General features: G+C 43.7%; 1 protein-coding gene across 1 annotated transcript; it reads left to right on the top strand.

Annotated features, from left to right (window-relative positions):
* The first annotated feature begins 191 nt into the window (after positions 1-191).
* LOC308480839 (ras-related and estrogen-regulated growth inhibitor-like) lies at positions 192-26,938 on the top strand. The gene is made up of 4 exons (XM_081012737.1): positions 192-405; positions 16,864-16,920; positions 19,646-19,719; positions 22,287-26,938. The coding sequence occupies exons 1-4, from the start codon at positions 309-311 to the stop codon at positions 22,770-22,772; spliced, it is 714 nt and encodes a 237-aa protein (XP_080868863.1). The 5' UTR covers positions 192-308; the 3' UTR covers positions 22,773-26,938.
* Positions 26,939-27,604: the final 666 nt, after the last annotated feature.

Raw genomic sequence — 27,604 nt, 5'->3', positions numbered from 1 at the left:
CTCTGGGGTTTTCTGAGGCTTGCGGCTTGTCTGCGGGTTCAACCTCGTGGTCTGGCTGGGACCGCGGGGACTCTCCCCCCCCCCCGCCCGCGTCTCCCTCTCTCGCACTTGGCGCTTGTGCGACCCCGGGAGGAGCGAGCGGCGGCGCACCCCAGCCCCCTCCTGGGCGGAGCTCGCCGCTGCGCTCTTGCGAGAGCCGCCACCGGGACTGCTGCGCGCTCGCCCGGGCAGTGGCGCGGCGGAGCTGGAGCCGACGAGGCGCGCGGAGATCGCGGCGACTGATCCGCGAAGATCGCGCCGGCTTCGCCATGAGCTTCCCTCGGCCCTTGCGCCGATCCGTCAGCCTGAGCTCTGCGCGGACCCTGAGGCTCGTGGTGCTGGGACAGGGCGCCGTGGGCAAAACAGGTACCGTCCCGTCCACTCCCGTGGGTGCGGCTGTCCTTAAGCACAGGGGGCAGGGGGGACGTTTCGCCACTCGAGCGCCGATCCTTCCCTCTCGGGGTGGGTAACCCGCGTCCCTTCCGTCTCCACGTGGAGGGCCGGCCGGCAGCGCTCTCTTTCCAACCCGTAGAAATCGTCCCCTGCAGGCTGCGCTCCCGCCATTAGCGCCAAGAAGAAACTTTCCGGCTCGGCTAAGATCTTCTTCCTGGGTCTCGGATCTACAAAAGGCGCTGTCTCTGAGACAAGCCCTCCTTTCCCCCCCCAAACACCTTAAAAAATAATCTCAACAGTCCCCAAACTGAGCCGCAAAAAGCAGGGAGGGTCCCGCTGCCGCTCTCTCATCCTTCCCCTCTAGAAGTTAAACTCCCCGCTTGCAAACAGAATTTGTTGCTGGAAAAGAGGGTCCCTTGTCATTTACGAACACTTCTAACGCCTCGACGGGGCAGCCCCACCCGTCACACAGACGTGGGGGTTCCGCGGACGTTTCCCCGCAAAGTGTGGCCCCTTGAACCCCTGTGGACCTGCCCGAGCCAGTAGGGGAAAGAGAGTAGAAGACATGGCCGCTCGCCCTTCTTCCCACTTCCCCTGCTCCGATTCTCAGCTCGGTACCTGGTGAAGGACCACCTGGAAGGCACTAGGTTGGCAAAGGCTGATTTGGAGGGTCGCAGGCTCTCCATGCCTCAGATAGACTCCCCAGGCGTCAGTTGATATATATGTTAAACTTGCAAAGCAAAATCAGCTAGTCAACATCTGTTTTAACAGTCAAGGAGTAATTGGTTTGTGTAGGACTGCCACTGTGCTGCTCACCTCATCCAGCCATCTTTACCAGGCTCCCAGTGACAGGGAAACCTCAGATAGCCCACCAGAAATTGCCCAGTAGTGGGCTACAGTTTGGCTTAGTGTGCATATTGCCTTGCATTTCTTGCTTTAATTACTTTTGTCATTTAATCCCACTGATCCCCAGGGGAGTGCAGGGCGGTGGTGCAGCTGTGTTGTTTTAGACTGCGGACTTAATGGTTTCATGTACCACAACCTCTTTAGACAATGATGTGCATTACTTCAAAATGTGACAAGCCAGTCCTGCTGCATTCGGGGCTGGAGGCTTCTGCTCATTGTGCTGAGTGGGGTCCTGGACGTCTGTCTCAAAGCCATGCCTTGATAGCACCCTTGGTTCAGGGAAGCATATATGCCGTGTCTTCCTAAACAACAACCCTGTTGGGTAGGATGGCCCAAAGCCATATGTGCTTCATGATGAGACAGGGATTGGGCAAAGTCAGACACTCTTATCTGCTGCGCTGCCCTGGTTCTCCATGAAGTTAGGATAAGAGACCTATGGCATGCTTAAGCCCACCCGTTGAGTTTTATAACCAAGGAGGGAATTGAAATGGGACATTCTGACTTAACTTAATTGTTCTCAGAGTACTTCCTACAAAATGTGCCCCCACCCCTTGTTGACATCGAGAAAGTTGTAAAATGATGTGTGAAAGAAGTAGAGGAAAATGCCTCCTTCAGCTTCTTTCATGTGTTCAAACATGGGAGGAGATCAAAAGGAAGGGCATTTACAAAGCAGCTTTTTCATTCAGAGGATCAAACAGCTCAGGACCTCAATATCGCAATACTGTCCCTCTTTGTTCATCATCTGAGGCTCTTCTTCGTGTGCCTCCTCCATGTGAGGGTGGCAACACGAAAACAGGCCTTTTCTGTAGTGGCTCCCCATTTGTGGAATGCTCTCCCCTGGGGGGTTTGCCTGGCGCCTTTATTATATATATTTTAGGTGCCAAGTGAAAATATTCTTCTTCAACCAGGCCTTTGGCTGATTAATATTCTACAGCCTTTTAAATGTGTCTGTGGGAAGCAAGGGTTATTGTTTTGTTGTTTCTGTTTTAACTATTCACTTGTGTTTTTACCTTGTATTTTATTCTGTGAACTGCCTTGAGATCTTGTGATGAAAGGGCGGTATATAAATTTAATAAATAAAATAAATAAAACATCAAGATCCTTTGCAGGTTGAAAGGACATTGAAATCCCATCCCCTACCCCCACCACACACAAACAATTCGCCGCTAGATGGTTGTTTCAACAGACCCATATAGGCATGTTGCACATTTCCCTGTGCAGTGGGATGTTCTGGGGTGTAATTTCTTTGGATAAAAGAGCACTGGAGACATATGATGCCTTTGCAATATATGCTTTATTTACAAATGTACAACCAGAGTATAGTTGAAAGCAAGCAGACTCCTGAAAACAAATAGCAGATTCCCAGAGGCATAGCAGATTCTCAGAGATCTGTGCACTTCCAGTTTTTCAGATAACTAGGAAAAGCTACATAAGACTTCAGTGCTTTCATTTTGGAGGAAAAAGAAACCGCAATGCCTCCATCCTGAGCGTGCTCTTAGTTTAGATGAAGACCCTGCACTTGTGTTCTCCTGGAAATTGCTCCCTCCTGGCTGCTTTTTGTCATTGAATGTGATGTTTACTGCAAACAAAACCAGTGGGCAAATAGCAGCCAAGTAGGTGATGGGATCTGGATCAGGAGCACCTCTTTAGATAAGGATTCCCAGCTGCTGTAACTCCAAAGTAACAGCAGCTAGGGTAAGCAAGCTTATGTTAAACTACTAATATCCTATGTAGTTTGGCCCTAACTCTAGCTAGAAACTCTCAGTGGCTCTTTTCCTCTTCATCCTTCTGTGCCTGTCCATTGTTGGCATCCAGTCAGAATCCATAAACTGGCTGGTTCCTGTTCAGGAAAATAACCCACAAGCAATTGAAAAAAAAGTCTTCTTCCTGAGTACTCATGCACAGGGCTCAATCCAGCCAAACTCACAATACCCCTCCCCTATCAAGAGATGAGTTAAATGCTTGTGGCTGCCAGCGTTGCTCAGTAAAAGACAACATAGCATGTTAACAAGAACAAAGAAAATGCAAGACGATACATGACATCATCAATACATGTTTGGTTTGTTTCCTCTGGACTAAAACAAATTAACTCTCACCATTCAGATCACCAGTATTGGCAAAAGGGCAATGTCTAACCCTTGAAGAAGGCTCTTGCCCTGGGCATGCCAGTTTATATCCTATTTAATTTCATGTTCATTAGGATGTCCTCAGCCACAGCCAGCCCCTCTCCTAGTCCTCCATCACTTGGGTGAGTTTCTAAGATGAACAAAGCTAACATAACATGACGATGCAGAGAATCTCTCTGTACTGTTTTCCTAGAACTTCATTCCAAAAAGAAGTATCACCTAAGGCTTTGTCATTAACATTTGCTCTTTTGTAGCAGGTTTGTATTTTTCCCAGGCACCCTCCACCTTATACTATGTATGTAATCAAAACACTTATTTCTGAAAATGCCACCCCACAGTTTCCCCTGGTGAGTATAGTATTTCTCTTCATCCAGAGGCTGCACAAGAGGACTCCACTTCTGTTGCTTTTCATGCTGCTTGGCAAAGGATCCAGACACAATGGATGTGTGTGTTGCACAGTTTGACTGCAACATAGCTGATTTCTGTTTCACAAATAGCTGGCACGGGGGAAATTGTGGGGGCTGAGTCAGCTCAGGAGCATGGTGAAGTTACTTGAGCACTCAAAGTATTATTAAAATGATACATATATTGTTATTCTGAGATTCCCATTGTGGACATTTGTTGCGGGCTAAAAAGTGAGGTTCAAGTACAGGTTGTCTCTTTAATCTTTAACAGGGCCTTTTCTCTTTCCAACTGCTACCTCAAAGGAGTCACTTATAATGGCAGGCTTAGATTTCCACTAGTTGTCAAAGCAATGATGTTAAATTAAGCAGCCCTATAGGAATGTGTCCACACCAAAGGGTGGAATTCAGCTAGCGAGTCCCATCAGCGCAAGACATGTGTGATGGGGCTTCTCCTTCAGTGCCTACTCGCTGCAATGCCCTGTGAAATTAGCTCTGTTGGTTAGGCTAAGTTGGTAGCCAAATTAGATTTGGCTAATCCTAGAGGGGCCCCAGCAAAGCAACTAAAGCAACTTTAGTCCGCACTGCTTAAAACATTTGGGTCTAGCAGACCCAATTTGAGTGGCATGACTCAAATTGATTATATATATATATAATCAATATATAAAGTTGGAGAATCAGTTGCACGGATGTTGTAAAGGTGTGATGATCTGTCATGGAACAACCCCAGATGTTGAAGAAGATAGCAGTGGTTAGCCAGACCTTGTTGCTGGTTGTAAAGGGGCTCCCATGACAGTTCGAGTTTCAGGACCCCCAAAATGTGGGTCTGCCACTGCCTGCCTCCTCAGCTTTATTTGTTTTGCTACCCCCTTGGTTTCCTGGCCTACAGTGTCTAGGTCTCCAAAGCCCCCTGAAAAGTTCATTCTTTCCCTTCCCAACAGCAAGTAGCCCCTTGTGTTCCTCATCCTGTGTGAAGATTTGATCAGCTGAAGGGACCTTTCACATCTGTCCTAAGGATGGCCCAGTTTGCCAACATTTTATTGTTGACAGCTCTCCCCATCCTTGAGCAGCAGATAACCCCTGAGTGTGGCACGGAAGATACAGGCATCATGAAGTTTTAAACTAGTATATATAAGATTTCCTGATGAAACTGGGAAAACATGCTGAGGCTGAAAATACAACCAGGTTTCCAGTGTTAGGTTTCAAAGAGTGCTCCTTTCCGATTAATTTCCCTTGCTTCAGGAAGGAAGGAAACTTCACAATTCACTGCAGATGCAATGTGGTTTCCCTAATCATAGCCAATGCAGGTTTCAGTGCTTCGGCTGAAGATGCCCTAATAAAATTGTCCGCTTCCCCATAGAGTGCCAGAAGTTGAATAGCAGGTTACTTTCTTTGATGTAAATGAAAATGTGCCACTTTAATTTGGAACTTTCAGAGGGGTGGTCATGTTAGTCTGTTGCAACAGAAATAACTTCTGGCAACCTGGAGATCAACATATTTATTATGGCTTAAGATTTTGTGGATTAGAGTCAATTTCATCAGATGCAATCCTCAGTGGATAGGTGCTTATACATTGGTGTAAAGGGTACGGGGGGAGGGGAGAGCAGGTGTTGGAATCAAATAACAATGCAATGCAAAATCTGTTGTCTGTGACAGTTACTTGGAGCATACATGCATGTAAAACAAGTACAGTGAACCCACACAGCAACAGTAATTGTTGGCTTTAATTAGGAAAGCTTGAAAAAAAGTTGAACAATTAAAGTTAACCTTTTTGGTGGTGTAATTTTTTATTACATTTTTCAAATATTTTCACAATAGTAAAGGTAAAGGGACCCCTGACCATTAGGTCCAGTCATGGCCAACTCTGGGGTTGCGGCACACATCTTGCTTTATTTGCCGAGGGAGCCGGCGTACAGCTTCCGGGTCATGTGGCCGGCATGACTAAGCCGCTTCTGGCGAACCAGAGCAGCGCACGGAAACGCCGTTTACCTTCCCACCGGAGTGGTACCTATTTATCTACTTGCACTTTGACGTGCTTTCGAACTGCTAGGTTGGCAGGAGCAGCGACCGAGCAACGGGAGCTCACCCCGTCGCAGGGATTCGAACCGTCGACCTTCTGATCGGCAAGTCCTAGGCTCTGTGGTTTAGACCACAGCGCCACCCACGTCCCATGGTGAATAATCTTCATCAAATAGTTACATGGTTTCATAAACCCTTCTGCAGGGTTTATACTTACACCTTTTCAACTGCATTTTATCCTTATCAATTATAGTTAACATTTTAGCTGAGCTCTGTATTTTGATATCAGTATATAAATATGGGAAGAAGGCTCATTTTAATCAGCCAGTCAGTCATTTGATTTGTATGCCTGTTAAAACTATGGTCAAAGCAGCTTACAATATTTGAAGGATTACATAATTACAAACAACAAAACAAAAATAAAACATCAAAAAGTAAACAACCAAACTGAACAATTTCTATGTAAATCATAAGCAGATATAAAGTAAAGATACAAAAAATTAATAACAGCAACAACCCCCCCCCCACCTACAAACCCCCCTTCAGTGGCCTCAGCTTTTGTAGCTGGCCCTCCCAGTCCACATGGAAAATGCCAGCAAGGCAGGGAGCAGGTCTTCCTGGACTCACAGCCAATATGGGTTTCAGTAATGGGAGTGATCAGTAATTTTGTTTTAAAAGGCAATCCAAACAGATAATTTGGCAACAGCAGCGTGCGCTGCTCACCGCTAAGGGAGGCAATCCACAGCACGTACTCTATTCACCTTTGCAAATCCCCATATTGCATATACTGTACACAAGTGTTGAAGCATGTCTCCCTAGGAGTTGCAGTCGTTGAACTTTTAGACTAGGAGAGTAAAAAGGAATTTCACAGAAAGAAGCTAGACATTGCATTGCTCCCATAAACCACATTGAACGTCATAAAGTCCTGAATCAGCAAGAGGTTCCTCATGGGTAGAGCCACTGTGTGTATTCTCATCGCCTGCCCAGCTGCTTGCTTGCAGCATTGAACAGACTCTTCTGCATAAAAGTTCTTACTATTGAGTAATTGCAAGTGAGATCTTTCAAAAAAATAAATAGCAGACGGCAAGTGCAGTTGCTACTATTGTCACTTGAACATGTAGCTCATTCAATTACTTCCCCCAAAGAATCCCAAGAATGGTAGTTTGTTAAAGGTACTTGGAATTGTATGAAGGGGAAACTACAGTTCCAAGATTCTCTGGGGGCAAGCCTTGTGCTTTATATGTGCATTGGATTCACTTTAAATGTATGGGGTGGATCTGCAGATACTTTAGTCAAGGGGGAAATCTAGAATGTTTGAAAAATTAAGAAGTAGAAAATCCCAAAGAATTTAGGAAGCGGAGAAGTGTGGTTGACCTGGACATTCTCACCAGTCAATTTTAGCAGTGTAAATCAGTTACTCTTTATGATTTCAACCCAGGAATGGGGAACTTGTGGATTCCAACTCCCACTTGCCCCTTGGCATGGGCGTAGCCAGGATTTTTGTTGGGGAGGGCGGAACTGATGGGATTGGTCAAGTTAAGTATTTCTACTGTTTTACTTGATCTGGGGGGCAGCTGCCCCTTCACCCCCCTTGGCTATGCCCATGCCCCTTGGGGATCATTACCGAACCATAGGTGGATCCATAAGGTGGATCACAACATCTGCAGCACTACCATACAAATACATGCCCCTCCCCCAATAATAATCAGGAAGTGGTTTCCAAAATGCATGTTTGGACTAAAGGTGAAGGTCTGAAAAGGTGTTTGACCGATGATCTTGCCCAATATGATCTACTGTGTTTGGCAGTATCTTTCCAGGGTCTCAGCTAGAGATCTTTCTTTGCCTTCCCATCACAGATAAATTTAACTGAGATGCCAAGGATTGAGAGTAGGACCTACTGCATGCCAAGCACGTACTCTTTCACTCAGCTACGCCCCTGTCCTGACATTTGTTTGAATTGTAGCTTGTAGTGGTAGAGAGAGAAAAATACTAAGACTTTCTAAAACCAGTACTGGTTGTGGCAATTTACACTTAGACAGGCTGTCTAGAAATGTGGAATAAGCCTTTCTCATGGCTGGAGCATAGAATTGGATTGTCTAGGAGCCGTGGGGAGAGTGCGAGTCTCTGCTCATACCTTATTTTACTGAGATGGAGGCCTGATTCACCTGGTCATTTATGATGTAGGAAAGAGGTGCGATGCATGATGAACATTTACGGAAACTCCAGGATAAAAGCAACCTGCTGCTTAACACCACTTGATTTTATAGATGTTTTATTGTCAGTTTTGTAATTGCAAGCCACCTGGAGACCTTGTTTACAGACAAGCAAAAATAAAGACTAGATTATGAACTGTAAATCTAAAGCTTTCAGAGTAACTCAAGTGGAAAAGGATTTGCTCTTACTTCAAAATATTGACCCAATTACAACTTTCCCACTTAAAAACTTTTTTCTCAATCTCATTGATTAAACTACAGGCAGAACTGAGGTTCTCTCTATATGAATTTCACCACCATGCAGGATGCTTTGATCTGTGGAGCGGAGACATCAGTCGGATCAGCTGTTCCCTATAAAAATGCTAGTGTAGGGGTGGGTAACCTTTTTGGCTCCACAAGTGAAATTTGATAGGTGCGCAGGGCTACCCAGTTTTCGGTCAAATGGCATCACTGCATTGTCTAGCCCAGGCTTCCTCAACCTCGGCCATCCAGATATTTTTGGCCTACAACTCCCATGATCCCTAGCTAGCAGGACCAGCGGTCAGGGATGATTTGAACTGTAGTCTCAAAACATCTGGAGGGCCGAGGTTGAGGAAGCCTGGTCTAGCCAATAAATGCTCTAGCTGAAAAGGTTTAGTCATACATAAAGACTGGACTTGTAAGTAGCTTTTAAATGGCATGTTATCTTGTAACAAATTTCTATCTAACAGTTTTTAATAACTGTTAGTGCATTTGACTCCTAGTAAAATATGCTTTCAGTCTTCAAAGCTGTCTTCTAAAGACGCACTGCCATGTGTGGGTGGGGGCAGGGTGGGGCAAACTTTGCAAGGGCTGGTGTGTGGGTAGCCTCTTCCATTTCTGCCACCTGAGGCAGCTGCTTCACCCTGCCTCATGGGTGGGCCTGCCTTGGCCCTACCTGTCTTGGCAAGCAAGTTTCAAGGAGCCCTGCCAGTGGGCCTTTGAATCTTCTCCATTAGTTCCAGAAGCAGGACTTATTTTGCTGCAGAAACCCTCTCTCTCTCGACACTTTTCCCAGAATCATTGGATTTGCTTAACCGTGTGCATAAGAGTCTGACATGACCAGACCTTTGTTTGGAGAAGTACAAGGATGGGGTGCAGGTGGGGAGGGTGAGCAGAAGAAGCTCCAAGTTGCAACTTGGCAACCCTAAGGGCACTAGTTTGATCTAACCACAAGGATCTCTTTCAACAGGCTTTCGTTTATTATGAGGCTCTTGGTAATAGGATATAACTTAGATAGTTGGATTTATTATATTTTTAAGGTGTTTTTTTTCACCTGCCTGGAGCTCTTGAGAGTAGGATGAAGGGAACAGAAGTAACTCACCAAAGCTAATCTACTCTGTAAAGGCTCCTCATTTTATAAAGGCACCCCAGCTTGATCTGCCTCTAAAACCATTAAGTCTTTGGTTTATCCATCAGCGCCCACACCACACTTTCTTTAAATGTTACCTGCAGCAAATTCTGCTCATGTTCAAGATGAATAGTTGGGCCTGGTCTCCGTGTCAACCTCCGCCTCTCTGGCCTTGACTCCTTCCTTGTAATAGGGCCTTCTGTTGTTGTGTGTTTTCCCCCCTTGACATTTTTAATCTGTTTAATTGGGTTCTTAATATAGACCCATGCACTTTAGCTTTGGGAGTCTGCCCAGTTCCTGCTATCGAAGCAGGCACTTCCCAGAACTCTAGATTGATTTGTTCCACTGTCTTCCCCTTTGCCAGTGAAATCCTTAAAAGATGCAAGTAATTACAGGCTGCTGCATTTTGTTGCTTTACTCACCTGTAATATGGCACTCCATGGGTTGTCATTTCATAGCTATTTCTAGAAATTGCTTTCGAACTAAGCCTGACCCTCCTCACCCTGATGTTTTCCTTTGAGTCCTCTTTTTGCTCTGTCATACAGTCAAGACTGAATATATACCTTTCTATAGGGCAGAATATTGTGGTGATGCAATAGTGGGGAATGAGGGGTTTGGGGGCTCCCCTTTATCTAGTTTCCACCACCAGGTGAATATCTGCAGCCTCCCTTCCAAATTGACTTCTTAGAGCACGCAGCTTGCCATTGGGGCTGTCTCTTGATCCAGAACTTCCCCCAGGGCCCAGCCTTACCGTTAGGCAGAGTGAAGCAGCTGCTTCAGGCAGCTGTCATGAAAGCGCAGCAAATGTATTCAATTTCTTGCAATGTCACATTGTGTTCAATATTTTTATTCACCGCGTAGTTTATTTGCACATTTTTAATGTATGTTTTATTGTTAGTCTCCATGGGCCTTCCCGTTGGAGGGCAAAACAGAGTAAGCATAAATAAATTACTTTTTTTGCAAATGCTAAAAACAAATACCAAGTTTGGGCTGTCTGGTTTCAAGGGGTGTTCTTGTTGCTGCTGCATGAATCATATTTCTCACTTATAACTTTGGAATTTGTGAGGAGAAACATAAATTCAAAATCTCTGTTCAAATGTTACCCATGAAATCCCACTTCTACCACTAAAGCCGGGGGGAAAGCATATTACCTTCAGCAAGCACATAAAGTGAGAAGGGCAGAAACACAATTGATGATACATGATTGGCCATTCTTGGTGGTGGGTCAGTTCTTTAGGGCAGTGGGTCCCAAACTTTCTTTCTTTTTTCTTTTTTTTTAAAGAAATTTATTGAGATTTTCAGAATGTTACAAAAAATAAAAAATAAAAATAGAAGCGGAAGAGAATACAAAGAATAAAAATAGTTATAAGAAAAAATTCCAAATGAGAAAAAAATGACAGAAAAAAAGAAGAGTGCAAAAATCACAAAACTTTAAAAACATTTAAAAACAAATTCATTATTTTCAAATCCTTAACTGTCATTACCTTCTTTCTTAGACCTCCTCCTCCTCCCTTTCTTTGTATCCTAGTTATTAAATTATCCCAGCAAATCCTTGACCTTATCTTTCTATAATAAAATAAACCTTAACACTTAAAACTTAAATCTTATCCTTACCAACTTCTCATAATCATAATATTCTTTCATAATTCTTTAAACATCTTTGCTAAAGCCAAGTATTTTCATTCCAACATTTTCCTATCATTCATCAATTTTATAAAACAGTTCTAATAGTAGAAAAAAGAGGTATAAACAGATCCAATCTTCATCCAGCGTCCCTTCCTCCTGGTTCCGGGTTTTGTCAGTCCTTATTCACTTCAATCTAGCCCATTAACCTGGCAACCTTATGTCCGAGGCCCTCAAGTCTCTTCCATGACCCTTCCGCGGCTCTTCTTCATATTTGTAACTGTATTTTCCCTTGTCTCTTGCTCGTGGTAACTCCAGCTTGACAATGTTTTTAACCCTTCTCAACAGATCAGCCCCTTTTCCATGTTCAACAATGAATTCCATGTAGTATTTAAAAGCATGTTTCAAAGGCCCTCCAAAATTGAGAGCCCCCACAGTCCCAAACATCCCAAACTTTCCACCTCCCCAAGGACCACTTGAAAATTGCTGAGGGTCTTTATGGACCACTTAATAACATTTCTGTCTGTTGTAGCAATCGTAATGTGCTTTGCTGTTTGATTTTCATTTTCATTTGATTGCTTTGTTTACTTCTTATACATTGCATTTCCATAGAATTCAAAACAATAAAAGACAATATGAGAAGTAAACGGAGCTCAGAGAAGCTCCCCTGGCTGGGAAGGCGCTGCCTGCAGCCTCCTCATGCCAGCAGACTGCCTGAGCAGATGCTTAACTATTAGTCACTTTAGCTGCCACTCTGCTGGGCATGTCCTGGACCTTGTTTAGTGGTCAACCAATCCTCTCCTTGATAGACTCCAGGTTGCTCCTGGGTCCTAGTGCCCATCCTGTCACTGTTTATGTGTGCAAAGTCTGCCAAGTGCTGTGTAGCATCTTGAATTGATCCAAATCTGCCGCCCCTCCCATCCTGTCGCTGAGGCACCTGCCTCACCGTGGCTCATTATTAAGCCGGCCCTGATATTATATATTGGTTTTACCATGTATTTTTGTATATATTAGAAATGAAATGTTTAGAAAATGAAAAATCCAGTTCTTTAGGTCAGCACTGTCTGATTTCGGTCAGTGCCCACTGTGCCACATAACTCTGTTTAAAATGGCAGCTTGCAGACTCAGCTGCTTGATGCTGATTGGACTGGCTACTAGAGCTTCTGCCAGAGCCCAGCCTTACAGGTGAGAAGGCTTATTAGAGGGCACGTCACCAAGATCCCCTCAAACCCAAAGTCCTGAAGGAAAAGCTCCTGCAGGTATTCCTGGGCAAGGCAAGATGTTTGTTCCTGCCCATTGGCTCCCCATACCTGTAGCTGCTTCATAGATGAGTGCAATCACGGATACAGATTTATGTCTCATTCTTAATAAGAAATCTTGCTTAAGCCAACATCTATTACGGCTTTTTTTACAAACAAACAAACCCAGTGATATGTGTGAATTGGTAACGGTGATGTATGCCCCTTGCTGCCCTGATTTTTAATGTATCTTTTCACATGATGTGTTAGCACCAATTTCTCTGGTAATGAATTCGTGACTGCACATTTCTTATCTGTGGAGAGGATCATGTTAAATATTGAGCTATATATGCAGATGTATGACACGGTGTTCTGGATGGAAGAAAGATTAATCTGGTGATGAGTCACTTCCTTCCAGCCAGTTTCATATTTACTTTTAAAAACAACAACAAATTTATGCTGCCTGTCTTCCATTTTGGATTTTAGGGTGCTGTAGAATCCACTAATCATAACAAATGCAGTAATAAAACAATAAATAAAACCCATTACAGTACATTATGCATTCTTGGGTTCACAAAAAGAACCTTTGGCAACTTTTGTGAGGAATTGTTGCTGGTGTTGCTCTGTGCTACCTAGAAAGGACAGCAGATTGACATGTCCTGACATTTCCTGAGGCTGTTGTGTTCCTTTTTCTTTTCTTTTTGTGGAGAAAATGTCAATCTGCTGAGTCCATCCAGTACATCCCCTTAATATCTCTACCTGTGGTAGTCCGTGGTATTGTGACAAATTGTGTCCTGCTCATCCACCCTAGGTAAGATGTGTGGTATCCAAGGCCAGCTGGGTTATTTTGGTACTTGAGGCAGAAAGTCCCACAAGTGGCTGTCCCACAAGCACCTCTCCCCCTCCCTGGCAACACAGTTTTGAGGAATAACAAGAGTAACAGCCAGTGCTTTGTTAACAATTTTCTGCCCTTCCACGACACTCAAAAGTCACCTCCCTGGGGCAGCTGCTTCCCTCTACCTAAGGGCAGGGCCAGCTGCATGAGGAGAGCGTAATAACCATCACCACCTTTTTTTTTATGTGCCTTTGGACATTTGGGATAAAACCAATGATATTTCCACCTGCAGAAAAGTTTTGAAATTGAACAAGACATGAGCCCTAAAAATATTAAGAGTAGCCCTGCTGAATTAGCCCAGTGGCCCATCTAATTCACCATCCTGTTTTCATAGTGGCCAACCTAATGCTAATGGGGTGCACAAAAGCAGGACATGAGCACAATGGCACTCACCCTTCTTGTGCCTCCTACGCTTGACATCCCGGCTTTAAAAAATTGTCTAAACTCATTTTAAAGCTATGCAAGGTGGTGGCTATTGCTACATCTTGTGGGGCTTTTTAAATATATACTGTATATATATATATAATTAGTGAAACATCTTTATACCACTTTTTCAAAAACACCAAAGCAGTTTACAAAAAAATCCTCTGAAAGACAAAAGCATTAATAACAACGTTAAAACATATAATAAACATGTATGGCCTTTTCAGATGCACTGTATAACATTCCTGGCTCCCTAAACCATGGTTTTGTAAGCCAGGAACAGCTGTCTGGTCTGTACACTCCTCCTTTGCATCCTGACCTCCTCCACTGACTTGGATGATGTGATCCTAGTCTCGTCATGTCTTAAATGGGGGGACTGTGTTTTAATATTGACTTACTAACTAGGATCCAAAGCCACAGCTTTATCCTGGAGGATGATTATGAGGAGTGGGGGGAAGCATACAGCCCCAGCGCTTTCTCCTCGCTTAATGAACAAGGGTTTATTGAGCAGGAAACGTTGAACCTCAACTGACCAAAAAAACTCGACGAAACAAGAAGTCTTACAACCTTTCCAAAAGGACAGCAATGTAAGCAGTTGCATAACCTCTGTGGGACGGAGGATGCAAAGCTTTGGGACTGCTACTGGAAAAGCTCCATCCCAAGCTATTACTGTCCAAACCTGATGTGTGAATGAAGCAGATTGTATGCCATCTAAGTAGACCTCTGCTGGCAACTGATCTTGTCTGTGTATAGAAGGACCTTAAAATACGAGGGCGTGCAAGATCTTAACATGCTTTTGGGTCCTATTAGCATTTTCTCAATTGAATTTCCAGGCTCTGTTGTCCTTGGCTCAGAAACAAACACCGTGCAGCTACCATAGCTCTTTCATTATGGGAACCTTATTTCTAAAGTTACTCCCTAAATGATGGGGACCCACAGAGTTTGTGCTTCGTTTGGGCTATAACCACATCTCCCTTTCACAAACAGGAGCCCACCCATCTCTTTTTCTGCCTCTCTCAGCCTCTGCCAAAACCACCTACATTCTTTAACCTCCCAACCCTGTGTGTTATCTTTGTCTGCAACTCTTCCCTCCGGCTGGCTGGCTGTTCTGTACAGAGTTCTCTGAATGTGTACTTGGAAGGATAACCAGTGCTTGGATAATCCAGTCCTTTGTGTTCTCCCTGGCTGTAAGTGATAGTTTGGTCTGTGGTGTGTGTTTACTTTTTTCCTTACCCCTAAACTTAGAAGAATGAGCTATATGGAATATGAAAGGACTCCTGATTACTAAAGCTGCCCACACAAGGCAAATTATGTGCAAATTATGGTGTCCTTTTTTCCCCTTCTTTAAAAAAAGAGTGTATGGAAACTGTTATTCTGATGGGTCCAGTGCTTATTTCCTTTGTAAGTTACTTACATTTTATACTTTTAATTAGATTTTATAGCTTTGAATCTCTTATATGCTGGGAGATAAGACAATAGCAGAAAGACTAGAGAACCACAATGTTTTAAGGACCCTATTGGGCCAAATTACTGCTTCAGCAGATGCCTTTTGCACCAAATTAATCCAGCACAAAAGGGATTTGAAATTTAGGGGCAAGCAAGGTATCCCAGATGAAAGGTTTTCCATTACCCTGGTGTATAAGATGATCCCACATCACACTCTTTTTAGACAGACCAGAGAGTGGGTGCACATGAGAAAATAAAAATTATCTCCAAATGGTTTTATTTTTGCTCCCTCTGCCTACCCAGCTATAATGATGGAAAGAAGACCTTAAGTTTTCATGACTCACTCTTCTATTGTGTAGTAGGAAAGAAGGCAAACTCCCTCGGGGACAAGCAAAGGGTCAAACCAAAATATCTCCTCCTGTTCTCCCCAGAGTGATGGGTACAGATTCCCAGGCATAAAGGCTGTGGGGTGTGTGTGTGTGTGTCACGAGTGTGGCATGTTCGCTGTCAAAGGCATCTGGTTAGCTTGCAGAGCAGGGAAGAGAAGGGCTGCAGGCTACGTGCAGTCAAGGCGGTTTCCTGCACTGACAACTTTGCCTTGTCCATTCTCGCCCTCATTCAAAATACTCTTCCCACCCTCATTTTGAGAGGGTATGCTGTATCTTCACTGCAGGCTTCGACTTGTACCCCCTTCCCCACCCTGATGTTATTTGTCTCGGCTTGGTGTTTTGCTGCTTCTGAGGCCACACTTCCATATTTTAATTTTAGGTGTTGGGTGGGTTACAGAGAAGGCTTTTGCTAGCTTTTTGAGAAGAGGCATGGCTCATTCTTGCATATTATTGTCTCTGTGAGAGAGACAATATTGTCTCTGAGAGAGAGAATGATGGCTACTTCCCTTCATGTGCTTTAAGAAACACTGGTTGGCAGATCCAATGTCAGGATTAACCTCTACACGCTGTTCCTGGAAGAGCTCCAGATTAAAGGATGTGGGAGCACTGGATTGAACTGTGCAGTGAGCCTCCACATGGCTCCCCTTATAGCACTCACACATTCCTTTCTGCCCACCGCATTCCACCCCTGACTGTTCCTGAGTTTTGGAGAATGAGCCACCATTGTGCTTCTTGTGCTTAGCAATATTCCAAGCTGCTCAAAAGAAAGTTTGGAGCCCAGGAAATCTGGCACTTACAGGTCCTTTGGTGCCTTTTCTGTCCACCACCTTGCTGCCTCTACCTGCTTACTTCCGAAGTAAATGCTCATTGAAATGCTCATTGTGACACTATGTGTGTTTTGGAGTTGTATAAGCTCACAGGACTTTGTTCAAAAGTAAATTCCACTTCAGTTTTCATGTGGGAAGCTTCTAAGAAAGTGCATCTCTCTCTCTCTCTGTGTGTGTGTGTGAGAGAGAGAGAGAGAGAGAGAGAGAGAGAGAATGCATTTGTTTATTCCAGCCCATCACCTGGAAGTGCACCCCTTTCATTATCTTCATTTGTTTTCCCCAAAACCTCCCGCCAACAGTCATATGTCTTGTCCTTAAGACTCACCCACTGATCGGTTCCTTGGTCATGTGTGCTTTGATATTCTCTAGGTGAGGCTTTCCCAACTGGGTGTCCTCTAGATGCCATCCCTGACAACAACGAATCATGCTGGTTGAGGGGGATGGTAGTCTAAAACCTTTGGAGGTCATCAGGTTGTGGGAGGCTGCTGTAGACTATTGTTATTTCTGTATTGGTTTATTCCATTAATCATGTTTCCTTTTCCTTTTTCCAATGAAGCTTTGACAGTGAGATTCATCACTAAGCGATTTATTGGTGATTATGACCCTACTCTAGGTAAGTCTCGCTTCTGGCTTATGTCTCTTGTACTGATTCAGAGTGGTGGTAGATGGTTTATTATTATTATTATTACTATTTTGGAGAGCACCAAGCACCAAGAACAATTGCCATTTAGCTCTCAAATACAAACTGTTTGAAGGAAGTGGTGAGGCTGATAGTTTAATGATAGTGCACATGCTTTGCATCCAACAGGTTCCAGGTCCAATCTCCAGGTATGGTTGGGAAAGACTTTTGTCTGAGAACCTGAAAATTTGGTGCCAGTCGGTGTTAGATAATACTGTGCTAGATGGTCTGGCTCATTATAAGGCAGCAGCCTATATTCTTATGATGGAATCGGGGAAGCTAACTAGTGCTGCTACTTTCATACAGCAACAATGGACTCTCTACTTGGTGAAAATAATGTCAACGATTGGACAAGATGCTATGGTGATGAGCTGAAGGTTTAGTGCAAAGAGAACCTAGCACTTTGTTCATTTCTCCATTGCCATCTTGCTCCATTTACCAAGCAATTACATTCTAGAAAATGCCTTGATATTGGACCAATCAAGCTGAATCTCCGCTGGGCTGAGTGTCTGTTCTTTGAATATAATAATAGAGCAAAGCACCATCTGAAAATCCTTTCATAGTTCCCCAGAAAGCCTACTTTGCCTCCAATTCACTAGTCATTTTGAAAATTTAGGTCATTATGTACATGTTGTCATTTAGCCTAGAGAGGCTGACAGTCTCTCATCTGCAAGGGATCCCACCCCCCACCACACCCCAATTGTCAATTTGGGAGCAACTCATGGAAAATTAGATTAATACCTGTTCAGTCCTACATTTCCTCATTTTTGTTTTCTTTGGTGGTGGAGGTATTCTGCACAAAAGCAAGAGCTATCCCTCCCCCAACCTCCAGACTCTTCAGATCAGGTACCTAGATAACATGCATGTGTCCTGAAATTACTGCATTTTCAACAAGGCAAAGAAGCCTGCCTTGGACACAACTGGAAGCTGATAACTCTGAAAAGAGATGGAGTGATTTGTGAAGTGTTGGGTTGAAGAACTAACAGGAACTAGTTTGGGATACTGGAGCCCTCAGTAAGGCTTCCTGCTGTGTTGTTGTAATAGCAACATAAACACCTCCATTTGGAGTTACATATTTAGAGATTATGCTGTTAGTCCATCTGGCCTTTTGAGGATGGTGTGGGAATAACATCATGTGGGTTGCAGCTTCCTGAATGGTTACTAAAAAGGTTTGTTGGTGTTTTCTTCTTTTTCTTCAGAGTTTTCCGCCCCTCACAGCTGAAAAGCAACTTGCCATTTCTGTCTTGTCTTTTCAGCATTTTTTATTTTTGGGCTGGGTTGAAATCCTATGCACACTCTTTTTTTTTTTTTTTAAGGAAATAAGCCCTTATTGAACACAGTGAGGATTACTTGCAAGCAAGCATACATAGGATTGCACAGCATGTCACAGAATTCACTGTGCACAAATTTGGCTGATCTGTAGAATTCAGAGAGGGCTGTGGGTGGGGAGGGTGAGCAGAGGGAGAGAGAGAATCACCTTTAATCTTTTCCTTTTGACAGAGAGGCATAATTGCCTGTCTTTGGGTGTATTATTCTCCTCACAATGTGACTAGACAATATATGGCACGTCCCCACCCTTTAATCCACAGTGCATATGGACAGGCTCCTTTATCAACACATAGATCTTGAGCAGGAGAAGAATGGCCCTCGAGGCCAAGATGACTTAATAAGGCTTGTGGGAGCCTGGACATTTCATAGTTAGAGGGCATATGAGGTTTCAAGGTGAGAAGAAGGTGTTTGGGAAGAAATATGTTGGTGTGCACAGCTGCCATTCAGGGCATCTTTTGTTCAATAGGTGGCCTTTTCTGCCTTCCTTGGGCTGAGTTTTGCCAGAACAACTGGTGTGCTTTCATTTTAATTCACTGGCAAAGTTCCCTTTACCTTCATGGTCCTTCCCCCACCCCACCAAGACTAGTCCCAGAATTTCTCCATTTTGAAGCTTTAGCTCACACTGCAAACAGGAGGCTGGGCTCATAATGAACTTTCAGTGATGATGGGCTATATTTCTGTCCACAGTCACAGTGTGGCCAGCTGCCATTGCAGGTAACAGCCTGCATACTACAAACTTCTCTGTCCATTTGCACATGCACACCCCAATCTACTTTTCATCTCTCCTTCTGGATCCTCACACTTTTAGTTCCTCTCTCCTTCTACATCCCACCCTTCTCTGAGAGCCCTTGTTGTGTCTGAGGTGAGGCAGGGGGCATTTGGGAAGGGGCTCTTCTGTTTTGGCACCCCACTTGTGGAGCTGTCTCCTTTGGAAGGCTCACCTGATGCCCACCAAAATCCTTTAAAAATAAATAAATTATTGGGTTTGAAGAGTTTTGCCGTCTGACTTTATCTGTTCAATAGCGGGCTGTGGTGTTTTCTTGAGTTTTATATTTTGATTGTAAACTGCACTGGAAGTTCTCGAATAGAAAGGTGGTATATAAAAATTAATGATGAGCTTAATAAAAAAATACAGGTGCATAAGATTTCTCGGCAGCGCAATACGTGTAGGGGGATTTTCATGCTGGGCTGTGTACTTGCTTGTGAGCAGAATCAGGAGGGCAGACAAAGGAAGAGAGCACTCTCCACTCAGCTTACTTCTAGCTTTTATTTTTAATTCTGATCTGCGCATATGCCAGCGGATTTCTCATACATGTTTTATGTTCCACAGAGATGATTTATAGGCACACAGCTGTCATTGATGGAGAGATGGTGCATTTTGAAATTCTTGATACAGCAGGACAGGTAAGGTTCTGGTCACTATATCTCAAAACAAGGGGACTGGGAAGGGGCCAGAAAAAAGCCACCAAAATTTCCCAGAGGGCTTGGGCTATAAAATTTGGGGCCATAAAGTTTGAGGTTGTTTATCTTAGAGAGAGGAAAGGCAAGTGAAGGGGAGACATGACAGAGATCCATATAATTATGGCTGTTGTGGACAAAGTCAGTAGAGACATTTTGTCTCTCTTTCTGATAATATCAGAACCTGGGGCCATCCAGTAAAGCGGAATGGCAAGAGATTCAGGACAAACAAAAGGAAGCACTTATTTCCCCAGTGCAGAGATAACTTAAGGAATTCACAGGCACAATATGTTTTGACAGCCACCAACTTAGATGGCTTTAAAGGGAAATTGGACAAATTCACAGAGAATGAGACTTAACAATGGCTATTATTCATAATGGCTATATTCTGCCAACCTAGCAGTTCGAAAGCATGTCAAAGTGCAAGTAGATAAATAGGTACCGCTCCGGCGGGTAAAGGTAAACGGCGTTTCCGTGCGCTGCTCTGGTTCGCCAAAAGCGGCTTAGTCATGCTGGCCACATGACCCAGAAGCTGTACGCCGGCTCCCTCGGCCAATAAAGCGAGATGAGCGCCGCAACCCCAGAGTTGGTCACAACTGGACTTAATGGTCAGGGGTCCTTTTATATTCTGCTTCTAGAGGCACCATGCCTCTGAATACCAGTTACTGGGAAACAGTAGCAGGAAAGGGCTCTTACCTTCCCTTCAAGTCTTACTTTGCTGTTGTCTTTTTAATCAGTATTTTTAGGTTTCTTTTATGTCCAAAAGCCTTCAACGTGGCTTAGACAAGATAAACAAATCCAAAATAGAATCAAACTATATAAAAAGACAGATGCAAAGCAAAAGCAAACATTTCCAGCCATTAAAAACCTCAGAGGCATCTGGTTGGTTGCTGTGCTGAACAGGATGCTGTGCTAAGATGAACCATTGGTCTCATGCTGAAACATAAACTAATAATAAAACAGTGGAGGTGGAAGCTGGATGTCCCCGTACCTACTTTCATTCTGTAAATGAAGTGGGCAGTTAAATTGCGTTAAAGGGTAAGTAATCCCACCTGGCTGGGTTTCCCCAGCCCTAAGAAAGAGAGTGCCCTAAGAAATATGTTTCTGAGATGTAAACAGTGTAGTGGCTAAAAGGGTGCACAATGAGCCTGGAAATCCCCAGACCAAATTTGTGTTAGTTGTGAACTTACTGTCCAGCCAGTGTCTCTTAGCCTTGACCCCTCTACTGGAATTATACTGACTGATCTCACATAGTTGCTGTAACTTTTATTCCGATAAAAAGGAGCCAATGTGCTGGTTACATGGTTAGAGTGTTGGACTATGACCAGGAAGATCTAGATTCAAATCTCTACTTTGGCAAAGTCTCAACATGTTACTGGAAAAAAGACATTATCTATCTATCTATCTATCTATCTATCTATCTATCTATCTATCATCTATCTATCTATCTATCTATCTGTCATCTATCTATCATCTATTTATTTATTTATTTATTTATTCATACATACATACATACATACATACATACATACTCTGCCCATCTGGGCAGCTTCCAACACAAATAAAAACATAATAAAACATCAAACATTTATAGAAACAATCTGATCCAATATAAAAAAAATCAGAATAACTTTAAAATAAACAACTTATATCAAATAAAGCAATATTCAATAATCCATTAGACTTTAATAGTAAACAGTAAAATTAAACATCAGCAAACAATAATCAAACAGTTTACACTTACCAATTACAATAAAGAATTACTAATCTATAATCAATAAAAATAACAGCAAATCACAATGCCATTATAAAATGGTAGTATGTCCTCATACAATAAATAAATGCCTACATTATTTCACCAATAATGTCTGTTTCCAAGTAAGTTACTTTTAGACACAACTGTACTGCTCTCCCTTCCTGAGCAACATTGCACATTTGAATTTAAATCTAACTTGTCCCATTTTAAAGACACAGACAGAATGTAGCATGGACTGTTAGGGAAGGGTGGGAGCTCAGTTACAGAGCATCTGCTTTGCATGTAGGGGGAGGTCTTGGCAAGCCCAGGGGAACTCTGAGGCTTGCAGAAGCACAACAAACTTTAGGGGAAAACACCCAACAGCCCATGATGGCTGAGGATGCCTATTGGGCATAGAAAGGTGATTGATTGTTGTTGGGGCCGTGGAATGGAATAGCTGGAGACTTGAACAGAAGTTCTTCACATTACAACCTTTTGTTGCAGGTCCCACTTGTGAGTTTATAATTTCATTCTCTCTCTCTCTCTCTCTCTCTATTGGCCAAAGTAGATGAATTGTGGCTGACCAAATCTGGGACCTGAATGACCACCGAACAACTGTCAAGTGGGCTGGGTGGGGAATGGTGCAATCTGCAGAGGAGAACCAGTGACCGGAAAGGGGGTACATAACCACCATTGGTCATTGTGTACAGATGTTGTGAGCTCTTTGCAAAGAAGGTGCCGTGCTTATACAGATTTGCGATTGGTCTCTCTGTCCTAGGAGGAGGACTCTCTACAAATTGAAGAGAAGATAAAGTGGGGAGATGGCTTTGCTGTGGTTTACTCTGTCACTGACAGGTGCAGCTTTGACGAAGTCATGAGGCTCTGCTTCCTCATCAACCACATCCATTCCAGCCCAAAGCGGAGCAGCGCGAGTGGAGAGCCGCCCGTCGTGATTGTCGGAAACAAGAAGGACCTGCAGTTTGACCGCATGGTGTCCTCTGAGGATGGGGAGAACCTCTCCAAGGCCCTGAAGCATCCTTTCTACGAGATCTCTACCAGGGACAGCTATGAGGAGACGGTGGTGGTTTTCAACACTTTATACAATGAGCTGATGAAGCAAGGTCATTTTTCCCCAGGGTCCTTCAAGAGGCGAGCAGTGTCTAAACTAATGGAAAAGATCCCAAAGATTCATGCCAACTCAACTCTGGCCTCGGGTGGCAGGAGCCTGAGCTTCAATTCCTTCAGGGACTACATCCCGGAATGAACTTCTGCACAGGCCATTGTGAAATGATGGGCAGTTTTCGCAGGGACCAGCTGGAGTTGGCAATGGAGAGTGTGCAGAGCTGGTGAACTGGCAAGTCCAGAGACCTGTGCATTGTTAGGAAAGCTGTTGTTTTCCCCTAACTACCTTTAAAGGCAGGAAGGTCACAGGGTGACCCTAGACCAGCTTTGTGGTACAGCAGTACATAAGACCAACCCGACTTGGTCAGACCAAAGGTCCACCTAGTCCAGTATCCTGCTCTGAACAGGAGCCACACAGATGCTTCTGGGAGGCTCACCAGCAGGATATGAAGGCAATAATCTGCCCCCTTCCCTGTTTCCAGCTCTGGCAATTTGTATACAGAAGTATACTATCTCTATAGCTGGAAGTTCCATTTAGCCATTATGACCAATAGCCATTGATAGACCTACCCCCTGTGAATTTTAAAGCCTTCTTTGCTGGTTGCCATCACCACATCTTGTGGCAGCAGATTCCATAGCTAAGGCTGATGCGCTACATTTTCTCCTTGTAGAGATTAGTCTTCTAAATCCTGGTGGAAAGGCAGCTGTGAATGTTCCTTTGGTTGCATGGTCTGATTATTCTTTTTGGGCACCCAAGAAAGCAAGGAAAAGTGGATGCCCTTGCCAAGGCTGGACTCTTGATGCGGAGCTCTGCACCAGCGGAGTCTTGTTGAGTCAGCCTTGTTGGAAGGAGGGGTGGTGGGATCTACAACAAGTTTTGCAAAAGGCTGATTAAGATGTGTTCTCATCTTCCCGGCTCTTGCTAGTATGTTATTGCTCATTCCTGTCCATCAGCATAATGGTTTAGGCACCTGACCTTTTTCCATAATGGACCAAGGCCAGTGGCCCCACCAGTTTTCTATACAGTACAGTCAGGATCAATAGAAGAACATGTTGCAAGTGGCTGATTAAAGGTTTGGTTAGAAGAGAGTTCTGTTTACACTGAGCAGCAGTGCCATGTGACTTCATGGCAGGAACCACTGAGGTCACAGAATAGGGAAGTTCATGGAATCGTGGAGCTTCAGGCTGCAAAACAATGCACACTTTCCTAGAAGTGAGGCCCACTGAGGACTGTAGGACTTACTTTTGAGTAAACGTGCATAGGATTGCACTGTTAGTGACCAGAAGCCCATCGAGTGTGCCATAAGACAGCTTCTCCCACCACCAATCTTCCTGTGTAGTTAGTATCATCAGTATTCAGATAACTGACTTTTTATTGGTGTGTAGATGTCACAGCAGGGAGCACTTTCAAATCTTTCCTCCTTTCCGGCAGATTTTTCTTTCTTGAAGTAGGAACATAAGAAGCTGCTTTAGGGGAATGGTCGAACCAGCCAAGTACTATTTGTCTTAACCAGCAGCCAACTCTCCAGTATCTCAGCTTGGTCCATCGTGTTCATTTCCTGCTCTTTATTTAACTGGAGAAACCAGGGATCAAACCTGGAACCTTCTGCTTGCAGAGCATATGTTGTGTCACTGAGCTATGGCCCTGACCCAAATTAGTTATTTCTTCCTCTTTTAAGGCTGCATCCATTGTCATGCTAATATACTTGTAGGCACTTGCTGTTCTGGAAGGAAAGATGACCAACTTGTTCCACAAAGGCTTCCATTCTACCGTTCAACACTGGAAAATAGCATTCTGTTTGCCTCCTGCTTCCTTCACTGACTTCTGTGTAGGCAACTCAGAGAAGCTCTGTGCGTTGCAAACACAGATATTTTAGTTGCAGCTTGAGGGGTTCTCCATAGATCTGAAAATAATAAACATATCTGCCTGCTCTTCAGCAAAACCCCAGGGCCATCTTTTGCTTCTTTCTGACAACAAAAGGAACTGCCTTCACCCAACAAGCCTGAGAACATAGCTCCCTCTTGAAACCCATTTGACTCTCAGATCCAAACTAAGCATTTTTAAAGTCAGCTTGTGTGGCTTTATAATTACATTTTGTATTGTAAAATGATATGGTACTCTGCTGTTGACTAATAGCTGTGTACAAGCAGGAAATGGAATCAGAGTATATGAGGTGGGCGTGGTGAGAGGAGTACAGCTACAGGTGCAAATACAATGAAGCCAGAACTAGATGATACTGGAGGTTTCCAAGATCTGGACGCCGCTAGAAGTTGTGGACTACAACTCCCATCAGCTCTATAGCCAGAGCTTGAAAGTTGTAGTCCAGAACATCAGAAGGGCACCAACTGGGCTATCCCTGCCCTAGGCCTTTTGCGGTGGTACAAATCTATTCCTGTGTTTTATTTCAAAAGTGGGCATTGAATCTACTTAAAATGGAACAGAACTCTTTCGTTTTTATCCAAGGTTACTAAAATAAACACTTTCTTAGATTTGTGGCATTGTCAGCTCAATAGCTGCCACCTGGGTTAGGAGCTTGACTCTCCCTCTCCCTGCAGTTTCTAAATCCTAAATCAACACTGTTCCATGGGGCACCCTGCAGTGATCTCAAGAGAATGAGTAAGTGTGAAATAAAAATCTCTTCAAAGCCCCAATCACAAATCCAGGCATATGTTCAAAACAAAGGCTTAAAATTCTCTCAGGATGCTTGACTTTTTAAAGGAGCCAGGACTAAAAATTTCCTTTCCCTCTTTTAAGTAGCCTAGCAGAACTATTGTTGGATTGACTGCTAAAGTGGTTTGCTTTCACAGTCAAATGCTATTCTGGTTTGTCTCATGGGTCGGGGGGGGGGGCAGTTATACCTATCTCAATTGAAATTTCTAAGAAGCAAATTCTAAATTAGAGTCTATGTCTGTTTCCACAGGTGAAGGCTGTTAGCTGGAAGATTTTTTTATTTGCTAGCGATAGAGAATATTCAAAAAAGATTTTAATTTAAAGGATGATTGTTTGCATGTGTCTTCAGTAAATTTTCCTGTTGAAGAGGTCAGAAAAGCTAATCCTCATGAGAGCAGCTTTAGATATCTGGCATTGTTTTATACAACTGTATTCCAGCCACTGGAAAAGTGCATAGCATCCTTTCTGATACCGTCTGTTATTAATGGATTCTGCTGAACCTGTCATGGGAACTGTAAAATGTACTTGCAGTGGTATATAGATTGGATTTTCTAGGAAAGGGGGTGATGATTCACATACATTGCAGCCACCTACACCACCTTCATCCAGGTTTCCAACCTCTCACAGCCACAGAAATCTCACATCCCCATCAGTCACTGAAAATGGCGGCTACTGTAGTTTTCACAAAATACACAGTATTTCACATGCTGCGACTTGATTAGCAGTACATAGTTACTTGCCTAGCTGCCCTTTGCGACAGACAGTAAAATTACCCCCCCCCCAAAAAAAAGCAGTTTATGTGCTTCTTCATCAAATGGAAACTTTAATTTGCCAAAATTAAATTTCACCCCCTAAAATGACATGTCGTACTAGAACATAAAAAGCCCTTTTCCTTTTCCTTTGAGGAATCTATGTATGTGCTTCCTGTTCTGTTAAGCAACTTTCCACCAGCCATGGAGGTACTGCAAGGAACCGCTGCTTGTTTTATATACACGCTCATACACATAAGAGAACTGAAACAATCCTGCCTCAATGAGGGCCTCCTCCCCAAAAGTACAAACCTTGTACAATTGTTTGCTCCACAGTTTGGGGTTCCTTGGGCAAGATATTTAAGGTAGGACACACACGCGCGCCATTGCTGCTTCCTGCTCACTTTCCCATAGGGCTGGAGGTTGGCAAGCAAAGGAACTGGCTGGGTGAAAGAGGAGGAACAGTATTCATTGCCACTTTTGGGAGAGGGCAGTTAGTGAGTGGTAATAGCTGCTGCTGTTCCTTGGCTCAATGTCACTTGCCCAACTGGATGGCTGAGTGAGCAAACGGATAGCAGCGAGGTGCAGCCACAGGGGACTTGAGGGAGTGGACCCTTGTAAGACACTGGGACCCTCAGCATCTGCCCACGAATACTGGGCAATGGATGGAAATTTCTCTCAAAATGTAAATGCCATTATTTTTAAATACTTCATAATGTATTTTACATGTATATACTTTTTTTCTTGTAACTTCAGTTGCATTTTGTAGACCTGGTGCCAGAAATCTTAATGGTTTGCTGAGGGTGAAGAAAAGCTGCCATCTTCAGCAACTGTTTATATATGGAGTGGTGATGATTATTCTGTGAATTAAAAAAATAATAATTCTCAGGTTTGTTTCTTCAAGCCATTTCATTTTAGATGTTCAGATGTAACCAGTGTTCAGCGGCAACTGAGAATTCACATGAAAAGAAAAGGGGAGGAACTCAAGGTTGTGTTAAGATGATTGTTCCATCAGGAATGCATTTCAGCTTACCCAATGGAACGATGCCCCCCTCTCCTCCCCCTGTATTTGTCCTGATCCACACAGAGCCATTTTTTTTGGGGGGGGGGAGAAGAAGAAGCCTGGTTACTCCAGTGGAAGGCTGTGTCCATGCATAGATCTCTCTTAGTGGAGATTCCAATATTTTTCCGTCTCATGCAACTTAGTAGAGATGACAAAGTTGGGCATATTTTCTTCCAGAGGCAGTCAGCTGTTTTATTTACTTATTTGCAAAACTTTCTATAGCACCGACATTAAGAAAATATGGCAGTGCACAACATAAGACTAACAATAAATCTGCATTCATTAAACAAGTACAAAAACATGTTGCAGCTGGATGAGGAGCTGTCCCAGGTCACAACTGATGCACTGAGAAGTGTTGGGGGGGGGTACATCCTGTGCAGCTGCCATGTACTTAAAAGGGGAATATTCTCTTCAAATAGGTGGTTTATGTTCGCTCTTTGTGCGGGAGAGGAATGATTCCAAACATCTATGGGAATTCACGGTCACATGCT

The sequence above is a fragment of the Podarcis pityusensis genome (genome assembly GCF_964106645.2).
Source record: "Podarcis pityusensis genome assembly, chromosome: 1".
Taxonomy (NCBI): domain Eukaryota; kingdom Metazoa; phylum Chordata; class Lepidosauria; order Squamata; family Lacertidae; genus Podarcis; species Podarcis pityusensis.
Note: the sequence above shows the minus strand (reverse complement) of the source record. Positions and strands in the feature narration are given on the sequence as shown.